At 43.3% G+C, this 19,396-nt stretch overlaps 2 protein-coding genes across 3 annotated transcripts in view; one reads left to right on the forward strand and one right to left on the reverse strand.

Annotated features, from left to right (window-relative positions):
• Positions 1-6,481, forward strand: part of llgl1 (LLGL scribble cell polarity complex component 1) — a 32,975-nt gene extending 26,494 nt beyond the window's left edge. Inside the window, exons 15-24 of one of the 2 annotated variants that reach the window (XM_005945436.3) lie at positions 143-293; positions 378-516; positions 685-998; positions 1,147-1,338; positions 1,431-1,503; positions 1,784-1,898; positions 2,389-2,453; positions 3,212-3,347; positions 3,435-3,517; positions 4,617-6,481. In XM_005945436.3, the coding sequence (XP_005945498.1) occupies positions 143-293; positions 378-516; positions 685-998; positions 1,147-1,338; positions 1,431-1,503; positions 1,784-1,898; positions 2,389-2,453; positions 3,212-3,347; positions 3,435-3,513 (1,264 nt within the window). In that variant the 3' untranslated portion in view covers positions 3,514-3,517; positions 4,617-6,481. The remainder of the gene's footprint in view (positions 1-142; positions 294-377; positions 517-684; positions 999-1,146; positions 1,339-1,430; positions 1,504-1,783; positions 1,899-2,388; positions 2,454-3,211; positions 3,348-3,434; positions 3,518-4,616) is intronic. The other variant, XM_014341092.2, reaches the window with a different exon arrangement.
• A 624-nt stretch (positions 6,482-7,105) lies between these two features.
• Positions 7,106-19,396, reverse strand: flii (FLII actin remodeling protein). The gene is made up of 31 exons (XM_005945438.3): positions 19,251-19,396; positions 18,088-18,198; positions 17,516-17,587; positions 17,277-17,357; positions 16,901-17,148; positions 16,639-16,742; positions 16,380-16,555; positions 16,030-16,187; positions 15,814-15,898; positions 15,305-15,452; positions 15,047-15,177; positions 13,920-14,027; positions 13,438-13,542; positions 13,120-13,299; positions 12,949-13,031; positions 12,683-12,757; positions 12,419-12,502; positions 12,155-12,326; positions 11,714-11,821; positions 11,407-11,598; positions 11,183-11,281; positions 11,015-11,104; positions 10,768-10,907; positions 10,456-10,675; positions 10,180-10,334; positions 9,988-10,048; positions 9,762-9,890; positions 8,552-8,658; positions 8,324-8,429; positions 8,180-8,245; positions 7,106-8,101 (listed from the first exon to the last, which is right to left on the reverse strand). The coding sequence occupies exons 1-31, from the start codon at positions 19,311-19,313 to the stop codon at positions 7,967-7,969; spliced, it is 3,792 nt and encodes a 1,263-aa protein (XP_005945500.1). The 5' UTR covers positions 19,314-19,396; the 3' UTR covers positions 7,106-7,966.

The following is a 19,396-nucleotide window of genomic DNA, read 5'->3' on the forward strand; positions in this document are numbered from 1 at the left end:
GCACACAGTCATGTGATTTGTATTCTTTGGTTATCGGGCAAAGCCTGAGTATTTTTGGCATAATGAAGATCTACTTAGTCCCTGCTCAACCCATTTTCCCGCTGTCTTTACATTCATTCTGGTGCTCTTTATGCTCTCCTAGGTGTACCTTACACCCTAATGACTCCTTAGCAATGGAGGGTCCCCTGTCAAGAGTCAAGTCCTTGAAGAAGTCCCTACGACAGAGCTTCAGACGCATCCGCAAAAGCAGGGTTTCAGGAAAGAAACGCACCATCACTACGCCCACCAGCAAGGTGAGAGACTGTGTGTCTGAGAGTAAACTGTCCAAAAAGAACACTGTCTATACTATTTATACTATGTATTGTATGTGTGTATAGGTTCAAGAGGCAAATGCTGCTCTAGCGGAGCAGGAGGAAGTAGCTCCGGTGCAGAGGCGGATAGAGCCGCGATCAGCAGATGACTCGCTCTCTGGAGTGGTCCGGTGTGTCTGCTTTGCAGACACATTTCTACGTGATGGTGCGTTTACGTACTTTTCAACATATTTCCACTCTGTCTTTACTTCATTCACTTTTTCTTAAACTGTTTGAACTGCATTTGTTTGTTGGAGAAAATGTCAGGATTGAGCTAAGGAAGGTTGTCGTTTATCGTTTCTGCCGCGCTAACAACACGCTCGGTCTTACTTAGGTACACACCACGGCCCCACGCTATGGGCAGGCACCAACTCGGGCAGTGTGTACGCCTACGCTCTGGAGGTGCCCGGTGTGGGTTCGGGGCGAGTGTGTGAGCGTGGCGGTGCGAGTGAGAGCAGTGTGTGCGTGGAGGCAGTGCTGGGTAAAGAGATTCAGCTGATGCACAGAGCGCCTGTGGTGTCGATCTGCGTGCTGGACGGTCGGGGGAAACCTTTACCAGACCCGTACGAAGCCTCTCAAGACCTCGCCATCGCGCCTGATATGACCAACGCTCACTCTGTCCTGATCGCTTCGGAGGAGCAGCTCAAGGTATCGTCTGGAAACAACATCACAAAGTCTGTATTTACATTTTTATTGTCACTTTTTTAAGTTTGTAATGGATCTGGGCTTAAAACGCGGTCTGTTACTCGTATATCGTTTTAAATCGTACCTTTCTTCCTCCTCTGCTTAATTCCAGGTGTTCTCTCTTCCCAAAGTCAGCGCTAAGACTAAGTTTAAGCTGACTGCACATGAAGGCTGTCGGGTGAGGAAGGTTGCCATGGTGGTCTTCAGCTCCACAGCTCAGGAGGATTACAGCGAACACACACTCGTCTGTCTGACCAACCTCGGGGACATGCACCTCTTTAGTATTCCTGCCCTCCGACCACAGGTGCAGCCTCAGGGTTTGATCAAGAGCTTGACAGCAGCGTGTGCTTTCAAATGTGTTTTTGTGAGTCATAACTGTGTTTTATGTGTCCTCAGGTGCGTTATGACTGCATCCGTAAGGAAGACATCAGTGGCATTGCATCATGTGTCTTTACCAGGAATGGACAGGGTGAGAAGAATATGCTTGAATTTAAAGTGAAAGAAGTTATTTCAAGACACCTAAAGAGCAGAGTGGGATTTCTTTCATTATTATTTTTTGCTTTTAGATTTTCATCACGATAACATTTGCCTCCTTGTCTCTGATATACACACACATGAGGTAGTGCAGGAAAAAATTAAATTAAATGTGGAGGCAACATAAAATGAAAGCTATGTATGTTCAGAAAGGTCAGCGTATGACTAAAAGGATGGTTTCACTCACTAATATAAAAAAATGTTCTTCTCTGCAGGGTTTTACCTGATCTCTCCTTCAGAATACGAGAGGTTCTCTCTCTCCGCCAAAGTCCTCACTGAACCGCTCTGCTTCGTTCAGCTCGACCGACCATTAGAGCCCACACCCACCAGGTAACACACACACACACACACACACACACACACACACACACACTCCGATTGTAAGCATCATTAAATCTCAGGCTGCTTTTACTCTGTGATTATGAGCGAGTGTGTTCAAAACTTTAACGGGTGTGTTATGAAAAGGCGAAAGGGAAGCAGATCCTTCTTTGCTGAAATTTGGTTCTAGATCTGAGGATCCAGTTAAACTAGGGTTGGCTATATGGATTAATCCTTTATCAGAATATACGTGCTAATAAATATATCATAAATAATAAAAAAAATTTAAAAATTCAGTGTCATTGTTACTGATTTGCAACATTTCCCAGGACCAGTGTAAGTCCCTGGGAGGTCTCTGGACACCGCACTGAAAACCACTAAGCTGTGACTGTTCAATATGATTTCTCATGTGAAACCAAAGAAATGATAATTTTATTGTTATTGCTGTATTATTCCATCGACTGCCAAAGTAAATGGTGCATGCTTGTGTGTGTGTCCACAGCGATGGTACGACAGTGCAGCCTCAGGCCAACGGAACCCACAAGAACCAGATGGGTCAGGCTGAGGGTAGGTCTGGACACACACACACACACACACACACACACACACACACACACACACACACACACACACACACACACACTCTTCTTCCTCCTGCCCTTCTCTCCTTTTTTCTTTCTTTCTCCTCTCGCTTATTCTTCCTCTTCATCACTCTCTCTTCTTTCTGTAAACCTCTTACAACCCTGACCGTGCCTTGGCAGGGGTCCCCCCCTCTGGTCTCCACGGTAACCATTCAGTATGCCCCACTCGCCTCTCCTATCCAAAACCACCTTCCACAGCAGGAAACTGTTGTTGCTGTGGAGACCAGCAGGCCTTTCACCTGGGACTAGGTCATTAAGAACTTTACACGCAGGCACCAACACATTATCCTGGATTATGATACATTGGGGCAATTTTTACTGTCTTTGTACAAGACAATGTCAATTTTGGCACATCAGAGCAGCTCCAGTGTCTTGAGATAGTGTAGCAGGGCGCAGATGTTTAAATGTTTTGATCACATGCAAATATTTCTAATGAGGAGAAAACAGTAAAATCCAGCTCAACACACAATAATGAGCAAGTTACTGGAGGAGGGAGTGGTGGTGGTTTGTTTCCGGCTGTTCAGATGTGGCTTGTGGTTACAAGTCTACAGAATACAGTAAAGTGCTTTATAAATATCAATCTGTTCGCCATATTTAAATCATTTGTTTTCTGGGGCGACCAATCAGTCACTCTCTGTCACTCTCTATCGGACGTAGATGAATCTCTGGATTTGTCCCTTGCAGGGCAAACAGAAGAGCCTCCCAGCTGCTTGTCCTCGCCAATCCTGGACACCCCACTGGACTCCCCCCTTAGCTGTGCTGACCTCACCCTCGACTCGACAGCAGAACTCACCGTGGAAGACGTCAGGGATTTCCTAACGTAGGTACACACACACACACACACACACACACTTATTAAATGTATTATCGGCAAAGACGATAAATAATTTGCGTGTCCGTGCTACAGAAGTGTGGACGAGGCAGAAAATAACCTGAAGAATATCAAAGAAGAGGAAGGACGATCGACTGGCATCCTCATCAACTGAACAGGTGAGAAACATTGGTTTATTAACCTCATAGTCCTTGAAGCCCGTCCACCTCTATGGTGAGGGTATCAGAGCGAGTGGACACACACACACACACACACACACACACACACACACACACACACACACACACACACCTGTTTCTAATGGAGCGCATCCAGACTGTGCAAACTTCAAAGAGCCGCTCTGTCTGAGCGCTGCATTCCAATAACGAGCCGTCCGCACTGTTTCCACCCAAACTATGTGTCTCTGAAAGCCAGTCGAGCTGAAAACCTTTGCACCGAGGCGCACTGAAGCTTCAAGCTGTAGCTCAGTATTTTTGGTTACTGTCATTATAAAGTACACGGAACGGGCTCATGAACTTTTTTCTTTTTTCCTCACTGTTCTGGTTATTATTTCAAACATTTGCAACTTTTACTTCACATCAATCAGATTTTCTGCAGCTGTGACCAACACGAGTGTCCTCAGCGGGTTTCCTTAAGACACTGGGGTTTCACAAATAAGAGCTCGTTTACTTGATTTAGATTATAAGGTTATTATTTATGACAGGATAGTATTTATTTTAAGTCTCTGCTTCCCTCTTGTGGTGCTCAAAAAATATCTTTGCACAGATTTGACAAAGGAAACTCAACATCTGTCGTCACCCCTCCCAAAATAAATAAATATGACTTCAGGTTTTTTTTGTTTTTTGTGCAAAGCAAGATTGTCAGTCGTACTAACAGTGTGACTGAAAACTGCTGTAAATGTTGCCATAAGACGGTGTTACACTGCATGTAATTGCCAACTTGACCCCATTCAGTTGCAGTCTGTTTCAGATATTATAGCAAATAACTGATAAATCATTGAAAATCACGTGTTGCGGTGTACACAGACAGAAACATTACACAAGTAAACATTTGAAAATCTTTTCTTCTTTTGTGGATGTGAGACGGCTGCTGTTCAGTATTTATTTTTTAATTCATTTTTTTCCTTGTGCGACTAAGTCATTAGCTTGTTCTGAATTAGGAGTTAGCTTCATGGAGCTCAATGTGTTGTGTGTTTGGTTTGTTAGTTGAGCCGATTTATTGTGAATTTGCTTGTAATTATGTATTTGTTTATTTCAGTATTACAGGGAGGGGCTCAGGTGGTCGTGATGGATTGGATTTCAGTGCTGGACCACAAACATCTCCCATCAGCCCACAGTGGAGCCCCCTGCCAGCACTCTGCACTCTCTTGTTTACCTGGCACAAGCTGGAATGAAAGTCTTACTCCAGACACAGAATCCAACATTAAAAACACTTGTTGTGGTTCCTCCTGCTGGAAGAACAAATTCTCTATTGTCTTCTTCTGGAACCCCTTTGGAAACATGACGTTTCCTCCGATGTGGAGACACAAAGTGGACACAGTGTGGCGTGGGGTCGGCCTTGGAGCTGATGGTTCTGATTTCAAGAGCTCAAACTGAAACGTCCGTCTTTGAGGTCTTTGTGTTCATCTGTTATCGGCCCTTCAGCTCAGCATTCGAGGAAAGAGCCGTCACAGTCTACAGCGGAGACTCGATGGTCACTTTTTTCCCTCCACCTGCAGCCTGTGGCGCGCCAGGCTCGGCCTGAGGTTTTGCAGTTGCCAAATTCCCTTCTTGATCTTCAGCACACGAGCGGATGCGATGGACCGCTCTTCCTGACGCGTCCTGTGAATAACCCGTTTAAAAAGAACCGAGATTGTCCAGCAAAGTCTGAAGGAGAGCACTGTAGTGTTGAAGACAGAATAGCAAATGAAGTATTTTGAGTATGAGTCTTAAAGTTGTAGCATTTCTCTATAGGTGCCAACAAAGGCAGCTGACTTTTTCTCCTGTGGGGGTCGAGGCAGCGCTGAAATCGGCAGCAGGCTCTGAGAAGCTCTCTCCACTCTGTGGGTACTGAGGAGGAAGCTGAGTGTGGGACAGTGGAGGTGTTTTTGTATTGCAAACTTTTCTATGGCTTTTGGAGAAAGTGAAGATATTTTCATTGATGAATGGAGTGAGGAAATGTTAAAAATTCATACTGTGACTACAAAGGGAACCAGCTGGGGCAGAGGGCAGATTTTGGTGATTTATTTTTAAACTTTTGAAATATCTTTATTGCTAAAGAGCCGGGCAGTGATGTCACAGGGGTAATAAACACAGAATTACCATCCTCGTGTTCAGTGACTGTGGCAGAACATCTGCTTTCCCTCCCACGTTAACACCTCTTATAAAGGACCCCCGTGGCATCACTGTCCCCGACTACAGTGGGAGTCAGCGGGGCCACGTGATGTGAGGTTACTGTGCAGTGTCAGCCTGTTTGAAATTTAAAATATATTTTGTCAATAATTCAAACATGTGGATGAAGGTGGAAAGTGGGTCTCTCTCCTGAACCCTCCTCCTTCATCGCAGCATGCAGAAACCTTCGGACGGGACTCAGGGAAGTGTTGCAAGCTAAGCAAAGTTAGCGTGGAAGTGGAGTGGGACTACTTTTTTGGAGGGGGGGGGTGTCTCTGAGTTGGTGCATTCTGCGTAGTGTTGGTTACACACAGAGCTTTGATTGCTAGTATTTTTACCCCCCTTGTGTTTTTTTTAAAAGACGTTTTACTGTATATAGAAACAAATGTATACAGCATCTATATCTGGGTTCACACAAGAAAAGAGGGAAGTATTTGAAACTGTCATAACCTTAAAACCACTCTGTGTTCCCTCACTTTAACACACATCACCACTAACTAATTTAGCTCAGCAGGTAGGAGTCATGTTAATGCCTTTTTAAAATGTTAGCTTTTTTCCCCCTCTCGGCGTACTGGTTGATGCACATAATTAACCCTCTCATGCTACAGCTGGCACGATTTACCTTCTTAATCCACATTTAAGATGAATCTGTTTCTATTTTTGTCAGTTTCGTGTGTAGGAATTTATTAACCGGGTCATTTAGCAGTTTGGCTGATGAAGAATTGAATGTTAATAAAATTATTTACACTCAAACTCAAGTTTGGTTTGTGCTTACAAATCACCTCTGCTTACAAATCACCTCTGCTTTATTAGAGCGCTTAAGAGGTTTGACACCTTGCTTGAAAATGCCTCAGTTTGAAGAGCTGATGCTTTAAAAAAGAAAAAAGACCAGATGGACAAAGATGTGATGTGAAATTTTATTTTTATATAAAATACATAAATAAAGCATCTGCAGGTGGCATCAGGAGCATGTGCACATTTTCAGATACACACATGTATGTGTGCAGGACTCAAACACACAGACAGGCATACACCCCACACAATATTAACCAAAATGATGGAAGTTGCAGCCATCTGGGAACACAGACTGGATTTTGCCTGCACCAGTGCCAACATCCAACACAGGTCACATGATCATTAGAAGCACCGCAGCAGTTTAGTTTGACGGCGCCGGCTGCAATGGTTTTAAAAAAGTGCTTTAACAACTCAAAGATTAGCAGAACCAGAAGTCACGATACAATGCTCAAGCTCTCCCATTTCAGAGTTCTGTCCCAATAAGGAAGCTATTTGATAAGCAAACGTGCGCCTAAAGTTTTAAACCTGTAGCATTTTAAATATCATGCATTTACTTTTTCAAATGTAGGTACACATTCTCGATTTTTTTTTTTTTTTTTTTTTTTTAATTTGGAAAGAAATATCTTCTTTCTTCGGATTCTCTCCAGAAAATAAACATTTGACAAGTTAAAAGCAGCCTGTGATGAAGAATACAGTATTGTTCAGTTTCAGAAACTCCCGATCTTCACCAATTGCACAAACATCCGTCCTCAAACATTACAAAAAAACCAAAACAAGACTTTGCTCTGACCTTGACAAGATTTCTTTGGCCAAATAAACGTGACTGTGTTACTTTACTTCAATTACTGTCCATCATGCTCTTAACAGGATCAGGAGGTGAGCGCAAAAGTATACTAAATATGATGACAGGAAAGGGGATGACCCCATTTCAGCAAAGGCGCACAGGGTAGACACTCACACTTCATGAAAAATATATAATATATAAAATGACATTCCTCAGAAAAACTATTATAGTGCTGTTTCGTGTTCAGTCCCTCAATGACGACGAGAATACACACTAGTCCCTGCCTTAAGCTGCGTGAAGGAGCGCCTAGCCCTCCCCGCTGACGACCGCCGACCATGCAGCACGAGCCACGTGAAAGCAGCAGAACAGATCGATATGTTAGATGGTGCAGCTCCCTTAGGTTTTCATAAAGCCCATTTTTATCTCAAAACATAATTCTTTAATTCAGACTTGCTAAGAAAATAAAAAAGCTTGGGGGAAAAAGGGGAGGGGGTAATTTGCAGTCTATATCAGATACTTAGCAGCCAGCAGCCGCTTGACCAAAAAGGCTGCTGAGCATGGATGGAGGGGAAGGGTCTCAGGTAAAGCTGGGATAGATTTCTGTAGAGAACTCTCTGGCAGTGTGTGTGCACGTGTGTGTGATTGGGATAGTGTTTGGCCTATGCAGGGGGAGTTTTGAAGGGTCCCCAGGCGTGGAAGCAGCGCGTGAAGCAGTGAGGCTCGTTGCCCTTCCTCACCAGCCGAAGCTTCCTCGGTTGTTCGGTTTCCTTGGAGCGCATGTGCTGGATGTAAACCTGAGAGGGAGGAGGAGGAGTTACAAAGATGTGGATAACACAAAGCACGCACACAGAAAGTGCACTCCCCCTACTCACCTGGCAGGCTTTGAGACTGAGTTTGATCTCCACCTGGCTAGTCTGGGTACCAACCCACATGTACACCTGAAGGAAAAATGATATCAAGTATGATGATAAAACCTAACAAAGTCCATCAACACACCAATCCTTAATCGTCTCTACCTCTTTGCCGTTATCCAGCAACATGATGTCATCATCAGCCAAGTCATCCTGGCAGAAGTCTGAGCACTTCTCTGACACAGAGAAATAACCTTTCTCGTTTGAACACCTGAAGCAGAAGAGTAGAGGGGAAAGGAGGAAAACGCCACAAAGATAGAACCAATGTGATGAGTGAAAGAGAAAAGCAGCTGTTTCATACTGTAATGTGTAAAAACACGAACAGTTACTCACCGGAAGAGACGAGCGTGTTTCATGTACTCTGCGTCTTCATCATAAGGTTTCTGAGAACCAATGCCCACCCAGAAGAAGTTCTCTGGCTCCTCCCCTTCATTAATCACCTAGGAGACACATTAATGATGGTGCTGTGACTGCATTTCCACTGCTGAAGGCACACAATCTTCTTTAGAGAGTTTAAAAGAGAGACCAATGCTTCCATTAGTCACAAGTGAGTCTCTCATTTCCTGTATGATCATTTTTACCCGCACACCTGCCGAGCTGCTGGGGGGGGAAACTGTCAAAAGTGGCTACAAACAAGTTTTTGGAGGTAAATCTCAAAGTGACGATGCTGTGAAGTTTCATCACTGCCGAGGAGACGTATGAAGCAGTCTCAGAAAAATTAAAGATTCATTATCTTGCTTTTTAGCGAGGATGGATTTTGTTTTATCGAATGACTCATAATGCCAGCAGCTGTCACGTCCCAGCTTTTGAAGAAGGCCCCTGTGAGTTGGCTGTTTGGTAGCCTACTTTCAGAACTTGCTGATTTGTCAAATCTGGTAAAGGCCTGACTTTTTGTTTTCCTCTTTCAAACACACGACACACAAATAGGTTTCCATAGCAACTGCTGGGTGTAGTTATTTGTGAGTCCTTAATAAGATAATGTTACAGTATATAGTATACAGATTTTGCTAACACGGGAAGTTATAGAGTGCCCTCTGGTGGACAAACTATGCAACATCAGCACCCGTAACATGGCTGAAGGGTGTTCCTCCTGCGTCTTTCTCACTTCTACAGATGCTGATACAGATAAATAACAAATATCAGCCAGGTTACGAAGAATTAAAGACTAAATTGAAATTAAATCATGTTATATAATGTAATGGAACATGTAATAAATCAAGAATTTATAAAAAGGTATCTGCTGTGTAAGCACTGAGCAGCTGTAGTAAAGGATGAAAGCACTTGAACTCAAAGTTAAAGGTTAAGTGTGCAGAGGTTTCTACTTGACTGTATTAGCTGTATGCAGAATAAATAAATAAACACTGGCGGGTACCAGTGGTCCCCCTCAGCCTCCCAGTAGACACACCTACGGTGTCAATTTCAAACTCCTATTTTGCCTTTCTCTTGAGTTACCGCAGTCACAAACTTGGGTGCCTACACCGCCTGTCTGTCTGGAAGGGTGACGACAATACCCGTGAAGATCCATGCTTGCACATGATCTCACCTGCTTGCTGTACGTGTCGTCGAACATGCTGTTCATGATGTCCTCGGCCAGCTTTCCTTCATCGGGATCGGCGGCTCTGCCCACCCAGGTGTAAACGATGCCCTGATTATCTGTGCTCTCAAACGGTACCTGCAGAAAGCACATTTTGGGATTGGATCCACATGAAATCATGCTTTGTCTTTATTAAGTTGCTTGAATGACAGATGTTCTTTTTTTATATCCAAACCTTGAGTATGTAGCAGAACTCAGAGTTGAGATTGCCGGAATCTGTACCAATCTGGATGGTTCTAAGAGAGATGGAGGGAACATGTTTAGCTTTAAAAAAAAAAAAAAAAAAGATCTTTCTGTGGGAGTGAAAGCTGGCATGCGTCAAAACATTCAAACTTTTTTGAGGACAAAAGAAGCAGGTTTTGCATGCCTGGTGCAAAGTGCGCTGCCATTGGTGCGTATGTGGTAGAGGGAGGGCTGGGCAGAGTCGGTGTTCTGTTTCCTCTTCCCTTTGTGGATGATGAACTTCCTCTTAAAGTGGGACAGGAACTTGAGGTTCTCCTGCTGCTGAGTCATACGCACCACCTAAACAACAAAACAGGACGTGACTGTCATTGTGATGCTGATGGATGTAGTGTGATAAACATTTTTTTCTTATTTTGGAAAAACAAAATTCCAGAAACTAGATTAAACTCTTTACTCGTACTTGCAGTTTTCCAGGGAAAAGACTCTCAAACTTCTTCTGCAGGGAGAAGGTGAAGGTGAGCCAGCCCATGTTGGAGGCCTGCCTGCCCTGCCAGAAATAAACTACACACTGGAAGTCCTCCTCAGGCTGTTTGTCCTCCTCCTCCCCATCTCCCCCTGCTCCTTGCTCACCCTCCTTCTTTTCCTTCTCTTCATCCTCGTACTCCACAGGCACCCAGTATCTAACAAAGCACAGAAAGTCACCAGTAAAATGAGGTTTTTCTTCATCTTTGAAATCAATTCCAGCATTACAGCCCCAGAAAGACTTGTCTACCTGCAGAGGAAGACATAACAATCTTGGGTGTAGAAGTGCCCAAACTCCTCCTCAGGGAGGCGAGCAAACTTCTTTCCCTCCAACACAAATCCTTCCATGCCATCCAGGTCCTCGTTCCACTCCTCCATCAGCTGTTCAGCCTACACAGGTAATACAGTAAATATGTGAGATGTAAATATGTTGTTTTACTGTGCTTTACAAAGTCAACAACAATCAAAGGTAGAAATCAACTGCACTGCGTTGTTACCTCAGTGAGGGGCATGGGTGGCTGTCTCGGAAGGAAGAGAGCTGTGAGGTCAGCTTTCATCTGGTCTTTCTGCTCTGCATCCTTCTTCACCTGAAAGAAGAGCACAGTTTAACTTGTGCATAAAAAAAAAAAACAACAGTCTGATGCTGGTCAGCATGTGTCACTGACCTTGCCCTGCAGATTATCCTTCTGTTGCACAGTCTCCGCTGCTCTGGTGTAGTCCACCTTCAGCACATCATCCCAATTCTTAAACTTGGACTTGAAAACCTGAGGAAGAGGATGAAGCAGAGGAGAGGTTAAGCAGGAAGAAAATAGTTTTAAAGAGTGTAGATTAAAAAGTGACAATGATATTTAAACCGTATTCAACTGCAGTGGCTTCAGTAGACGTTTACCTGGCACTCTGTGCCCTCCAGGTTGCGGGTGACACATGCGTGTTTGGGCCGGTGCAGCATGGAGCACAGCTCCTGACCAAGCTTTAAGGCGGCGGCTCGGACGAGACGGGGAGACTTCTTCCCAATCCAGATGAAGACATCAGACCAGCAGTCCAGGATGTAAACGCACTTTGTGTCCAGCAGGGACTGCAACTGAGGAAAGGGGCAGACATAGAAGGAAAGGAGGGTGAATTTATGGAGTGCAACATGAAGGGAAGAAAGGTGAAACAGGACTTTACTGCTGCTCATTTGCAGCAGATGGACGTACCAGTCTGAGCTCTGGCAGGACGTCCAGTTTAACCTTGTGATCTTTGTGCTCGACTGAGAGCTTGTAGTTAATCTGAGGCAGCTCCAGGTAGCCAAGACCCAAGCCCACCTAGAAGAGAGATTAAAAAGTAAAAGCCACTGATGAATCTTTGCTTTGAGTCTCTCATATCCGAGTAATGTCTAACAGCTGTAAATTAAATATGGGCTGTCATGCAGATGATTTTTCAGGCTACAGAAGGGTTACGGTTAGCTGATGTAAACAAACAAACAACCCCCACTCCAAAAAAACCAACCAAACAAACAAAAAAAAACCCACATGCAGCTTCAGGTCTGCATCCCCTACAATACTGACCAACACACTTTACACTTGTGCCACCTTAAAACTTAATGTGAAGTTCAACTAAAAGATATGCACAGCATGTAAACATCAATAAATATTTACTTTATATAGTTTAGGTCTTATTGGAGTGAAGTCATCTGGCACGTGTTTCTTGATCTCCTCTGGCTGCCCTCCCAGCGTCTCCCAGAATCCTGGAGGCTCCTGGTTGTGCATGAGGGTGATGATCTCTGACTTCCCCTTACGTTCGTTCTTATTTATCTTTTCAGCAAATAACCTGGAGGATGACAACAAATCACAGGACATTTCACCAACTTTCTGGGCTATAATAATCGGTACAGTGTCTAACACCGTCGGTTAGCGTCTCACCTGGCCTTGGTGGTGGCGCTGAGAGTAGCGTTGGCTCCTCTCCAGATAAAGATTTCCAGGCCTGAATCCAACAGGAAGACGAAGCTGCCGATAAGGAAAAACGCAGGATGTTATGGACACAATGCTCCGAGTTCCAATAGGAGAAATTAAAGCTTGAAGATTAAGGATATAAAGAGGATGATGACTGTGTGTCAACTGTGCTGGAATGTGTAGAGAGCTGGTGGGTGTCAGAGAGTGTTGCAGCAAGAGTGTGTTCAAAGTCACCGTGGATCGAGGGACGAGGCCTTTACAGGAACAGACTCCAGTTTGATGTTTTTCTTGCCGTAGACTCTGTACAACCTGATAAACACATGAAAGCATTCGAGCCTGTTAAAGTGCTCTGAGCCTGAGCAGACGCAGTACTTTGAATTTACCGCTGATACACTCACAAAATTAGGCTCAACATAAAGATATGAGCAGCTGTTTAAAGCCAACGTGTTTCTGCACATTGCAATGAGTCATTTTCTAAGTAAAAAGGTGCTCCAGCCTACCTTAGTGGATACTGTGTCTCTTCCACAGTGTAAAATCCACTGGCTGTTCCTCCCTCGATGTAAGAGATGTCATTGTTAAAAACCTGAACACAAGAGAAGGTCCTTTATGACAGCACAAAGCGAATAACTGCTCACACAGGTACGTGTAGTTGTTTTAATGTTTCTACATACGGCAGTAAACTCGTCGCTCTCGTCTCCCATCTCTTCCCTTATCGTCCTGCACTCTGCTCCCAGGAAATTTCTGAGGTTGACTGCATGGATGGCAGAGCCGGCCTTCTTGTCCAGGGTGGCTTCCTGACCAATCCAGTAGAAGATCTGCCAGTTTAATGCCCCATTGTCATCCAGATATGTCTGTAATTGAAAATTGTAAGATTAATGACTGGAATATTGTTTATATTGCACATTATCGTGACCAAACAGACGAGTTTATCCCGCTTTGTTTTGCTGATCAGACTCCTCTGAGGCAAACACACTTAAATGACACGTTACCTTGAGGATGATGTAACAGTCGGCCTCGTAGAACTTGCCGTGCAAAGCTTCGTCCACTTGTAGGGGAATGAAGTTCTCTATCTGCCACACTGTCACACCTGGAATCTGGAGAAGAACAACAACAGAAATATGTAAGGTTACATTTAGTTTAGACCTCTAAACTGTCGACTGACCACTTTTCTGTCCCATTTAAGGGAGGATGTGGCTCAACAGGGGGTTTGATCCCCAGTTCGCCCAGTCTGCATGTCCTTGGCAAGAAACCCAACCTAAAACTGCCCCCAGCTGTGTCGGAGTATGGAGAGAAAGCCTTCTGAGAGAATGTGAAGTGCAGCATACAGCACTCTGAGGAGCCAGCAGGACTCCATGTGATGCAGACTGTAAACAGTCATTTAAACACAAATAGGAAGTAGGAGTTGCTGATTGTTGGAGTTGGGTGTTTTCACACACAGACACATACACACACACACACACACACACATTACCTGCCCCACATCCTCCATATAGAACTCCGAGTAGTCCAGCTGAGGCTTCTCTAGGCTCTTGTCCCAGCGCCGGACTTTTAAATCACCATATTTCAAATCCCCGTTTTCCTGCAAAATTAAAGGATTTCTTTGTAAGGATTACGCAGCCATTTCTTCTACCAGTCGTTTATATTTCATCTAAACATAATCTAAAGACATTCACACGACAACAATTACTTAATAGAGCCGAATAACCTGACTTTAAGTTGGAGTAGGCTGAACTTACTCACTTATCAGATTACTGTAAACCTTAGGCCTTGATTATACTCTGCTGTGCACACAGACAAACAGTTGGAGACCCAGCAGCTGAGCAGTCATTCCTACCATACGAAGTCCACCGCCTGGACCACATGTATAGTTAGTACAGTGTCATTAAATTTTTGCAGATAAGTCCAAAAAACAGACATCCATACTGACCATTGAGCTCACTGTCTGATGATTACATTTAAATCACTTGGATCTGAGTGGACCTGTGGACGTGTGAAGCACAACCCCAGCTTTAGGTGTGTTTACACCACAGGGCTGCAGTAATCTGAGGGAACCACTGCGGGTTGTTATCTATATCACAAATCATGATGTCATCACATTACCTAACAACCACCTATCAATAGGTTTAAAATACCCTTCTGTTGTATTTACTTATCCTGTATAACACTGTATAACCTTCCAACAATAAAATCTAAGTCATAACCACCTAATGTTATTCTGATGCAATCATGTTGCTTAGTAACAACCTACCAAAGGGCTAAAACAACTCATTTATAATATTTATGCACCTGCAAAACATTTATTGCTAACCTAAATAGCACATTTTACACATATTTAACAAATGAAATTAATTTATATCCACAATACTTGCATGTTACATAATATATTAAGACGCCATCATGTTGCCTAGCAACCACCTAACAACCGATGATTAATGACTAAACTCACAGGCCAAATAATCCTGAAGCATTACTAGTAAATTTAATTCCAACAGCTTCCAATAACATGAATAATAACTGTCATGCAGAACTTAAATCCCTATTTATTCTGTGTGAAGTTCCAGGATCTGTTTGATGTCCTTAACTTGTCTTTTGCCTTACCTCCAAATTCTTCTTCTCATGTGCGACATCACTCATGCCCTTCAGCACTTGCTTTGCTTGATCATCCTGAGAACAGTCCTTCCTCCTCCTCAGTCGCATCCTCCTTGCCATGGGATCCCGGGGGCTGGCTCCTGGACAAATGTGTACAAAGATGCAGATCTGAGCCTCCAGGAAATGATCAAGATGTATGCAAAGGAGGAAACAACAAAACATACTGTTGTTACCAATACATTCATTCATATTTAGAAGCTGTCTTACCTCCTCCTGCGGCTGCAACGGTAGCAGGGGAGGCTCCGGCCAGACGGAGCTGGTTCTGTAGGGAGAAGTCAATGTTGTACCACTCTGCTGCGCGGTCGACTGGTTTAGGAGGCATCACGAGGTTGGGGTTCTCACGCACATCAAGCACCTACAGAGAGAGACGGGAGTGTGTTTGTGAGTGCGTTTCAGGCAGAGATTCTTTTCCTAAATTACAGCAGGGGAAAAAAAAAACCAAGGCATATTTAATAAACCATTTGTTTGTTAAAGGTCAATCACGATTCTAATTTGTTTAAGAAAATTATCATTACATAGTTCCATCTCATTACATTCACTGCTCAAACTTCTTCCTGGACTGTCTCTTCAGTCATGACTCAAGCTTGCTGGGGTTTTTTCCGCCAATAAAAGGATCACAACCACTGTTATGCTCCATTTAGCCAAATATTACAAACATTGTGTGTAAAGGTACTTTAATTTTAATATAATCTGATTACTTTACTAGAGTACTGTACCTCTAAGTCAGTCAAGAAGTGGATAGCCTCAGGTAATGTAACCAGACGGTTTTTATTCAGCACCAGCTTCTTCAGCTTGCCACACCTGGACAACACAAAAACACAAGAAGCTTTAATATTTCTTGGTGTAAACTGGAATGAGCAATGTAAACGAAATTATTTTAAGTGTCAGCTGATTGCCCAAAAACTGTGTGTTTGTTTATGGGTTAAACTGACCTGCAGAGTCCCTCAGGGATGAGTTCCAGGTTGTTGTTAGCAGCCATGAATTCAGTGAGGTTGGACAGTTTGCCCACTCCGGGTGGAACCCCATCAAAGTCCAGTTTGTTGGAGTTGAGGTACAGCTTCTTCAGTTTGGACAGCTTGCAGATGGCAGACTGGTTGGAGAAAACAAAACCAAACTTTATATTATGGGAAATTCCACATGAAATACATTTCTTTTTCCTGTGTCTCCGCTTCCCCTCTGCAGGATACTAAAGCAACAAATTTGTTTCTGCTTGTGCTTCTAATGTTAGTTAACAGAATAGAATAGAATATAAAAATGGCAGCTGCCTGCTCATGGTCCTTACAGGCAGTGAGGTGAGCTGGTTGCGGCTTAGGTTAAGCGTCTCCAGCTGGGTCCACTGGTCGATGCAGAGCGAGAGCTCAGAAATCTGATTACTGCTCAGGTTCAGCCTCTTCAGACTGCTCAGTGAATACAGGCACTCTGGTACTCGAGTCAGGTCATTACATGAAAGGTCAACATCTTGGAGGGAGAAAAGAATAGAATATGAAACAGAGAACACATGTTTGCAAAACGCCGATAGGTGTGTGTGTTTATGGTGTTACCTGCTAATTGTGTTAGTCCCTCCAGGCTGGTGGGCATGTTGCTCTGTGTTCTCTGGGTGTTCCTCAGGTGCAGAGTCTGTAATGCCACCATTGCTGGGAGCTGACTGCTCAGACAATAAAAGAAGAAGCACTAAAATCAGTAAGGAGGTTTAAAAGATAAAATCATCCTTTCTGGATGTTTGTTTAAAGGTATAAGGTGACTGTTAAATTGAACAGAGGTTGGCAAAAAATGATGCAATATTAAATCTTTTTTTTTTTTTACCGCAACTGGGCATGCATCAGCGGGTTGTTGTTTAGAATCAGAGTCTGTAGGTGCACCAGGCGTCTCATCTGGGGTGGCAAGCTGTCCAGCTTGTTGTCACTCAGGTCCAGATATAGCAGGTCTGTCAGATTGATGAACAACTGGTTGGGGATGGAGTCGATGCTGTTGTGGCTCAGATTGAGCACCAGCATGTTCTTGCTGTTCTCCAGGTCCCTGGGGATCTCTGTCAGCTGATTGTAGCTCAGGTCCTGGTGGAGGAGAATGTGAATAAATAAAGAAAAAGTAGTGGACTGGAAGAAAATGATTCATGCTCAAAATGTTAGTGTTAAATTTAAGGGTGTGTTGAAAGTATGAGAGTTAAGAGACGTTTGTGTACCAGCACAGAGAGGTCATCGAGCTGAAAGATGTCATCTGGGACTCCAGAATTTTTCAGATTGTTGGCTCTGGCTACCACCGCCTGCAGACAAAATTTAGAATACTAGATTACCCACTGGTGTACAAAGAAAGAAGCAATCATGTGGCAGGAGCTCTGTTTTTTAATGTATGGGAGGAACATCATTTCCATTTTTTTTATTTTTTTTTAAAGGCATGCGGTTTTTATGTTTTTTTAGTTACCCGTAGATTCGGTAAGCTGGACAGTTCCCCATGTAAAGTGGTCAGGTTGTTGTGACTCACTGAAAGGTGCTCCTAAAAAGGGAAAATACACACAGACACATGTCACTGCTATACTTTGGTCTTCACAAGTCATGAGAATACAGGGTATGTGTGCGTGTTTCACAAGCAAATCAATCTGCTGATTGCACCCTTGTAGTTACCTGCTATCAGATTAAACACTTCTATGTTTTGACTTCAAACACAGTTTAAACTTGTTCATGTGACCACAAATACAAAGTGAATCCAGCAAGGACAAAATGAAAATATATTGAGCTTTGATCTGTCTCATCTCCTGTATAAATAATTTTCTTGCACGAATATCTACCTCACTTGATAAAATAAACGGTTCCTTGATCCTTTTATCTTTGGAAAACTGCACAGTACAGATGTAAAACAAAAAGACTGTGGCCATTACAACGAGGTCTACTCACAAAAAATTCTTATCTAATTGAATTTTAGATGCACATACACACATATAATGACATAAATGACTTCATGTATGAAGATGCTCCTAACTAGTCAGGATGTCTCACCAGCTTCTGCAGAGAGGCCAGCTCCTCTGGGAGGTAACACAGTCCTGTCCTGTTCAGTTTCAGCCATCGCAGGCTGCTCATACACTTAACGTGCTCTGGGAAGTATCCACCCTGAGTGAGATGACACAAAAATACATGACTTTTGACAGCAACAATGGAAGAACTTACTTTGTTATAGTGCAGGGGGGCTGAATTTTTCAGGATTTACCAAAGCACTGAAACACCTGAAACAAAATCCCAGACATGCTACCAGAGAAAGATTATATTTTTAAACAACTTCCCCCAAAAGATACTCTAACAATCTCATTGCCAATTATAGGAATGAACTGCACTGCATGTTCAGGTTGCATAAAAAGTGACAGTGGCACATTTTCATACAAATAGGCAGATAGCATTAATCTTGATTTTTTTTTAACAGATGAAAAGTGCACACATCAAGGAAGAGAAATGCTAGGTCTACATATGCTAAAGCATTTGGAATATAAGGAAATGATCTCTTCATGTACTGGCAAATTTCAATCAAAAGCCATCCAACCGACTAACAGATAACTCAGTTGTTTAAGCAGCATATTTCCAATACTTTGACGGGGATACCTAAATAGTTGTGTCAGGACAAATACATGCCAGGTGATCGCAGCTGTCAATCGGGCTGTTTTTTCCACTCTCCCAAAATAAGCTCACAAAAGGGTGTCGCAACCTAAAATCAACAGCAAGCTCTATTAGTTAGCTGACGCTGTTTGTCAACTTCACTTTCTGACAAGTTACAACACGGAGCTTGAGCTTCTGTAACAGACATTTAGTTAGCCATAAGTGTGGCTAGATTACTTAGCTAACATGACGGTGAAAATAAGACCTGGCTCATCAACAACTTCACAAAAATAATATCAACGCTAGCTGACGAGCTAAAAATATATATCATTCGCAAACCAACACGTCAAATAAGAACTGTGTTAACCACCAAACTGGGCGGTGGTGGCTGAGAGCAGACTGTGTCACACATTGGCTAACGCCCAATGCTAGTAACGCTAAGCTAAGCTAGTTTATAGCTAGCCCTGCCGTTTGTTGCTCTGAGAATGACTGAAGTCGCTCCAGCTACGCTAACGTCGTATTTACTAAACATCGGGGGGTGTGAAAATCAGTGAATGCTGTTTAAAAATCCTTACTTTAAAGTCGTTTCCACTGAGGTCTACCCCCCGTATAAAGGGAAGAACTCCGGTGGCAGCCATTTCTAACTATTTGATGTCTGCTGCTCTATTTTGGTCAAAAGAGGGTTGTGGCTGAAAAGACTGCCGTTTCTTTTTCTTATTCT

This window comes from Haplochromis burtoni, unplaced genomic scaffold (assembly GCF_018398535.1).
Source record: "Haplochromis burtoni strain Fernald_Lab_line unplaced genomic scaffold, NCSU_Asbu1 Contig_301, whole genome shotgun sequence".
NCBI classification, from domain to species: Eukaryota; Metazoa; Chordata; class Actinopteri; order Cichliformes; family Cichlidae; genus Haplochromis; species Haplochromis burtoni.